This window comes from Procambarus clarkii, chromosome 49 (assembly GCF_040958095.1).
Source record: "Procambarus clarkii isolate CNS0578487 chromosome 49, FALCON_Pclarkii_2.0, whole genome shotgun sequence".
Taxonomy (NCBI): domain Eukaryota; kingdom Metazoa; phylum Arthropoda; class Malacostraca; order Decapoda; family Cambaridae; genus Procambarus; species Procambarus clarkii.
In genome coordinates, this window is record NC_091198.1 from 31,893,222 (window position 1) to 31,901,377 (window position 8,156).

Genomic DNA, 8,156 nt, shown 5'->3' on the forward strand with positions numbered 1-8,156 from the left:
AACTTTTAAAACTAATTAAAAATATATATCTCCTAGAGGAAGATTTATTCTTCAGGATATATATTATTTATAAATAAAGAGTTTCATTCTGTATAAAAAAAGTTGCCAATATTTTCAAAACTCTGGCCACAAATTTTTTATAAAGGTTTTCCAAGGGAGTAAATCTTGCTTCCTCTCTTTCTCCCAAATGTTTCCTCATTTGCACAGGAGCAGAGCAACCTTCGTGCGGGCCCTGGTTCAGTTCCCCAACGTCCGAGCTAATGGACATTACAAATTTTACTAAATGATGCAGTATCTTAGCTGTCTCTCTAATTATAAAGGTGTTAATCTTTTTTTTTTAACCTTTGAGTGCTAGGTCTCAAAAAGGTTCTTTACCTCAGAGAGAGAGAGAGAGAGATTCTATTTTTGTCCATATTCAAGCGGAATGTTGAACAACCTTCGTGAGGGTCCTGGTTCAGTTCCCCAATGTCCGAGATATTGGACATTACAAATTTCACTAAATGATTCATTATCTTAGCAGCCCCTCTAATTATAAAGTTGTTAATCTTTTTTATAACCTTTGAGTGCTAGTTCTCAAAAGGTTCTTTACCTGAGAAAGAGAGAGAGAGATTCTATTTTTGTCCATATTCGAGCGGAATGTTGAGCAACCTTCGTGCAGGACCCGGTTCAGTTCCCCAACGTCCGAGCTATTGCACATAGCAAATTTCTCTAAATGAGGCAGTATCTCGCCCCCACCCCCCGGACCAACGATTTTAGGGCAGTAAATAAGCAATTGCAATCCATCCAGCCGGCGACTTATCAGTGACTGTGGAAAGAATGTGTGTTCTTAGGACCATTATGGCCTCTTCGCGCATTTTCATTCCCTCACACATTTGAGTATTTGTTTCCCACATCAAGAATTTTGTCAAAAAAACGTTCAAGGAAATACGAGCTTATTTATTCCAACTTATAGATAAAAAACAAAAAAATAAACTGGCGACCCCTGGCAGCAAGTTCAGGAGGTCTCGGCCAATATCTGGCTGGGGGGTGTGGGGTTCTTAGTGAGATCATACGACCAAGCTGTGATGGAGACCATAAATGGTATGCATAAACCCTAATACTTTACAGGACTTGTCATGGTTTGTGCCTCATTGATAATTCGTTCCAAGTAGTTAAAAGTTAAATCTAAAGAAATCCAATAAAGTTCAACGATTTTTTTTCTCTCTCTCTCTATGGGTGTATGCAATTAATTTTTTCTGTTATATCTTTTATCAGAGCTCGGCCATCAGGCTGTAGATGTTGTGGAAAAGAGGAAGATGCAATGCAGGGAATCGCCCCTGGTATTTATTTTACGAGGTCATTGCGTCGTGGAGTATGAGGAATTGCCCAAGTTCATCGCACGCGTCAAGGCTTTGGCGGCAATTGAAAAGCAGTATGAAGGCGCGGATTTAGAAGACTCACATGTTCAAAGACAGAAAACAAAAAAAATTAACGCCGTTGAGACTGTATATGGCGGTTTTTGTGACAAAACAGAAATAAGACTACTTGTCGAAATAGGAATAGGCTTGATTAAAGTGGCGTATAATGGAATACCCAACTTTATCGAGTGGGTGCAAGCCCAAGGTGAAATAGAAAAACAGTTTGCGGGGATTGATTTTAAACAGCGTGAAAACTGGTTTATTTATCATGACAAAGTTCGAGCGCAGAATGCATTTAGAGAAATTTTCTTTGGGGATTATGGGGATTATTGTTCCACCTCCGAAGCTGAGGAAATTGCGCCAGAGGATGAGGTTTATTGGAGGGAAAATTTGCATCCAGTCATTAAGGCAGATCTAGATAGAGCTCCACCCACAAGATAACTCTTAGGAACTAATGATGCAAAGGGGACATACTACAGGAACAATGTGCGGGTGGCCTGATGGGGGGGGGGGGATATCCCCAAATCCCGAGACTTTGTCCCCCAACCCAGACTCTGTTCAACCAGAACATTATTTTGTTTGTATATATATGTGTTTTTACCTAAATAAAAAAATCATGTATCATTATTATTATTATTATTGCACACTCCCCTTGAAGATGAAATATGTTAAAAAAAAATGTCAGGTAGTATTTGCTAGAGTACTTGTCATGGAGGTGAATAAGTGATGAGGTCTCTCTCTTATTTTTAAAAACTACTTTAACAGATAAAAAAAAAAACTTGACATTTATACAATTTTTTATTTTATTATGAGTACATATACAAAAAAAAACAAGCACTTTTTTATTATTCGTCGTTAGTGTAATAAGATCTAAGGTTCCTCCTTTTACTCGATGGTCTTTTCAGTACTTGTGGCGGTACTTGACCTTTCCCTGCTCCATCTTGTTTAGGACGCACCAGCAAAAATTCTTTTTTGCATTTTTTCATTACATGGGCCAAATGAGCCAGTGTAGGGTAGTAAGATGCCAGCCATTCTTCTTCTTCACCTGCTCTAGACCAACCCACCCCAGAATTGCAGCCTATACCAAATGGCATAACTATCCGTTTGATAGAATTATTACTCTTGGCTTCGCTCATAATGCGACTCACGGCCTTTTTAAAACACCATCGTCTGTTGATAGTTGTATCTCTCCGCAATCCCGCTACTAAATCAATATCTTTACTTTACTTTATATGGTAAACATAACACATTCTTTGGGCGAGTCCTTTCACTGCATACATTATTATAATATGTACGACGAGCTTTGTTACGACAAACTTCCAAAAAATTCAGTGGGTAACAAAGCTTAAGACCAATCGAATCAATATTCTTAAATTCTTCATCTAAGAATTCTGGACTCACAACTCGAAGAGCTCTTAAATACATTGAAGAAAAAATTGACTTTTTTACATTGTATTTATGCCCTGAAAAATAATGAACATAAGATAAATTGTTCGTAGGTTTTCTGTAAACACTAAACTTTAATGAAGAGTTTTCCCTATGAATAAGCACATCTAAGAATGGCAAACATTTATCAATTTCAGTCTCCATAGTAAATTTTATGGAGGTGACTTGGTCATTAAGTTTGGCTACAAATTCGTCTGTGTTTACATCTGAAGGCCAAATACACAAGATATCATCAACATATCTAAACCAAGGAATGATTCCAGGAGTTATTTTTGAAACAAATTTCTTTTCAAAGAATTCCATGTACAGGTTTGAGAGCAATGGCGATAGAGGATTCCCCATTGCCATTCCAAAAGTCTGTAAATAATACTCATTACTCACCAAATCACCAATCAAGCTCACCAAATTGATTGGGAGAGTGCGTCTTCAATAACAAATTGTAAAAGCACCTATAACAGAAACATAATTGAATCCGCTTTGATACAGATCACCAAAGAAAGTAATTTGAATATTAGCAGTGGTCTATATAACTTAGATCCATTTCTAATAGATCAGCTAAAGGGCGATTTAAGTAGAATCATTGAAAAACATTTGTCTCACTAATTTATTGTATATATTTACCTCTTTATGTTATAATTACCTATGCATTATGCTTGTATGTCTGCTGTATCAGATGGGCCATTGGGCTACATCGGATGGGCCAATTGGGTGCATCTGATGGGCCAATGGGCCTTCTGCGTTGTCCAAGTATTGTACCTCACCTTACTTCACCACTCTCTCCTGCCTATTTATACCCATCACTCGATTTGTAAAATGACCTTCTGAAGATGTATTTAATATACGAAAGTACTTAAGGAAATTTCCTGTTTCATTTTTCCTCCGTGGTCTGACATTGTCACATTCTTAATCACGTGTTTATTTTCGTGATACACACACACACATATATATATATATATATATATATATATATATATATATATATATATATATATATATATATATATATATATATATATATATATATATATATATATATATATATATATATATATATATATATATATATATATTAGTATATTTTGGTAGCAGTCTTTCCTGTAGGCATATATTATTAAATATGACCGAAAAAGTAAGATTAATAATTCTAACACGAATTTTCTCAATCTTTCGTACATTACGCTTCACTGTTGGAGGTAAATCAAAAATCAATTCTCCAAAATTCATTTTTATTTCTAGTCTGACGCGACACGGGCGCGTTTCGTAAAACTTATTACATTTTCAAAGACTTTAGTTCACAAATACACAACTGAATAGAACTTACGTATCTCCGATTTTATATCTACATTTGAGTGAGGTGGAAGGGGTGATGTGGCATTAACACAAGACAGAACAAAATGTGGTATTAATAGGGTATTAATTTCATCAACACAAGACAGAACAAGAGTATTAATAGGGTATTAATTTCATCAACACAAGACAGAACACGAAGCAATGGATATTGAATAGAAGTGTTTGTAGAAAGCCTATTGGTCCATATTTCTTGATGCTTCTATATTGGAGCGGAGTCTTGAGGTGGGTAGAATATAGTTGTGATATAACTATATTCTGATATATATAAGTTGTGATATAACTATAGTTGTGATATAACTATATTATATGTGATATAACTACACAACTATATTCTACCCACCTCAAGACTCCACTCCAATATAGAAGCATCAAGAAAAATGGACCAATAGGCTTTCTACAAACACTTCTATTCAATATCCATTGCTTCGTGTTCTGTCTTGTGTTGATGAAATTAATACCCTATTAATACTCTTGTTCTGTCTTGTGTTGATGAAATTAATACCCTATTAATACCACATTTTGTTCTGTCTTGTGTTAATGCCACATCACCCCTTCCACCTCACTCAAATGTAGATATAAAATCGGAGATACGTAAGTTCTATTCAGTTGTGTATTTGTGAACTAAAGTCTTTGAAAATGTAATAAGTTTTACGAAACGCGCCCGTGTCGCGTCAGACTAGAAATAAAAATGAATTTTGGAGAATTGATTTTTGATTTACCTCCAACAGTGAAGCGTAATGTACGAAAGATTGAGAAAATTCGTGTTAGAATTATTAATCTTACTTTTTCGGTCATATTTAATAATATATATATATATATATATATATATATATATATATATATATATATATATATATATATATATATATATATATATATATATATATATATATATATATATATATATATATATATATATATATATATATATATATATATATATATATATATATATATATAAATCATGGAGGCCACATCATTATTGGAAGGTTTGTGATAACTTATTGACATTAGGGATACCTTATGTAGTTAATGACATTTCTCGATAATTATCACAAAAAATAAGTACTTGGTCACCTTTCCTAGACTACCAACTGCCATCTTTTTTTTTTAATTCACTGCATTATGCAACATGATTTAGCACATTTGCGAGTCCTTTTTTCCTTTCCCTGTTTCCTCATAATTATGCCATAAAAAAAAGAGTAGCGGTGGCTAGAATAGCCAAACCAAAAAAAAAAAAAAAAAATAAACCAGCACATATGTAGCGATCTTTGACACTTATTTCGGGGAGGGAAAGGACGGGCAATATATAGCCTAGGATCTTGCCTCCATTCGCCAGTGTCGCACCAGTACACAATGGAACCTTCCCGTACTAAAACGTTTTACTCCAGGGACAGTCTTAAATGTGCCCAAATGCGTTTAGACACCTTTATAAATTGGCCTGTCGAGTGGCTAAACCCCCTAGACCTGGTGAATGAGGGATTTTATTATCTGAGAGTTGCGGATCATTGTTCCTGCGCCTTTTGTTGTAAAGTTGTGCATGCTTGGATTGAGGGCGATACGCCCCGTAGTAGGCATGCGTAAGTGTCGCCAAATTGTTCCTTCATAAGAGGCGAAAAGGACAATAACGTTCCTTTGGAAATCACCAAACTGGCATTCGAATATGGGCTGGATTTCTTTTCACCCCTATTCGAACCAAAGAATATAGCAACATCTGATCGTGAGTATATTGTATAAATATAATTTACTAGTTTATCTGTGAATAATTAGTATTGGCGATGTGGAGGGAGGACAAAAATAAGTATAAACGCAGGAAGTCTTTTCAAATAATTTTTCTTTATTTTTTGTTGCTTTTGAAAGAATTGACTTAGAACCTGTGTCTTATGCATATATGTGATGGAGCATCTTTGTTTTTTTAGAGACCCCACCCCGCGAGGAAGAAACTAAAATGACTGGAGATGATTTGCAGGTTCTGGGGGTAATTCCATACGCTAAACCTAGATATCCAGGCTTGGCAACATACAAACAGCGTTTGGAAACATTCGACCTCAGCTGGACTGGTTGTGTCAAGCAAACATCTCACGAATTGGCAGAATCAGGATTTTTCTTCTGTGGTAAACAAATATTGTTGGAGTTTTTGTTATTTTTAGTGTGTGTGTATCCTCCTGGCCGGGGAGGATTTACTGGGCGCAAATCCTTAACTGTAGCCTCTGATTAACTCAACAGTAAAATGGGTACTTGGTTGTAAAAACGATTCTTCGAGGTGGGGATTGTATTCTAGGGACCTGCCCGAAATGCTAGGCCGTACAAGAATGTAACAACTCTTGTATATATCTAAAAAAAAAGTGTGTTTACTCCCCTAATTGTGCTTGCGGGGGGGGGGGGGTAGAGCTCTGGCTCTTTGGTCCCGGGAAGTGTGTGTGTGTGTGTGTGTGTGTGTGTGTGTGTGTGTGTGTGTGTGTGTGTGTTCGTGTGTGTGTTTTGTATTACAACATTGCCGGATGTGAGCTATAATAATAATAATGAATGGGAATATTTTTTTTCTTAAATTTACAGGCCTAAGTGACCACATGCGCTGCTTTTTCTGTGGAAATGGTTTTCGTAATTGGGAACCCGCGGACGACCCTTGGACACTGCACGCGCAATGGTATCCTGAGTGCACCTTTGTCAACATTAAAAAGGATGCACAGTTCATTAAGAATGCTAGAGAATCTTCGCAGCGTCGAACTATAAAACCCATAGATGAACATCTTTTAACTGGTCTGATGGAAGGTTTGGGTTTTTTCCCAGCATTAATTGAACATTTTGGATTTCCTGATGTCTGTGTGAGACCTGCCTTAAGGCAATATCTCAAAAGCACCAAAGATTTATTACCGTTTGTTACAGAGGCCAGATGTATAGAATTAATGTTGTGGTATATGCAAGAGAGCACTAAAGCCGAAATGGGTTTAAGGGGAATTCATCATGAGGATGTGGAAGGTAGGGTAGAGCCTGAGAATCTGGAATGGCAATCCGCGCCCTCTGACATGGAAACAGTCGCCACAGCTAATGAAATGGATGTCGACGTTGTTGGATCAATGAGCGGGTTCATGAGCACTAATCTTGGTTTGCGGGCTATGCCTTCTCCTGTTGAAACAGAGGCGGAAGAGACGACTATAGTCGCTAATGAAATGGATGTTGAAACTGGCGAAGAGGCCACAGACTTTGATGCGACATCCCATGTTGAAACTGTGATGAACACATCTACGCCAACGTCTTGGGCTGCTGATATTTTGTGTAAGGTGTGCTTTAACAATGCGTTGAGTGTCGTACTGCTGCCCTGCAGACATATGGTAACATGCAGTAATTGTCTTGTATCTATGAGAAACTGCCCCATTTGCAGATGCACCATTTCGCATGTCCTTCAACTGATTATTTCCTAAGAAGACAAAAAAGGCATAGAGACTAATTTATTTATGTAAATAAAAATTATACAAATGTCGAGTTGTTTTTTTATATTCATAAATTAGTATAAATAAGCTCACATTTTCATGAACAGTATTTTTTTTTTTTTTGGGGGGGGAAGGATTAGATTGCAATTGCTTATTTACTGCCCTAAAATCGTTGGTCCGGGGGGTGGGGGCGAGATACTGCCTCATTTAGAGAAATTTGCTATGTGTAATAGCTCGGACGTTGAGGAACTGAACCGGGTCCTGCACGAAGGTTGCTCAACATTCCGCTCGAATATGGACAAAAATAGAATCTCTCTCTCTCTTTCTGAGGTAAAGAACCTTTTGAGAACTAGCACTCAAAGGTTATAAAAAGATTAACAACTTTATAATTAGAGGGGCTGCTAAGATAATGAATCATTTAGTGAAATTTGTAATGTCCAATATCTCGGACATTGGGGAACTGAACCAGGACCCTCACGAAGGTTGTTCAACATTCCGCTTGAATATGGACAAAAATAGAATCTCTCTCTCT

General features: G+C 36.7%; 1 protein-coding gene across 1 annotated transcript; it reads left to right on the forward strand.

Moving 5' to 3' along the window:
* The first annotated feature begins 6,051 nt into the window (after window positions 1-6,051).
* Window positions 6,052-7,615, forward strand: LOC123763354 (baculoviral IAP repeat-containing protein 8-like). Its single transcript, XM_069303309.1, has 3 exons — window positions 6,052-6,307; window positions 6,750-6,965; window positions 7,080-7,615. The coding sequence occupies exons 1-3, from the start codon at window positions 6,142-6,144 to the stop codon at window positions 7,613-7,615; spliced, it is 918 nt and encodes a 305-aa protein (XP_069159410.1). The 5' UTR covers window positions 6,052-6,141.
* Window positions 7,616-8,156: the final 541 nt, after the last annotated feature.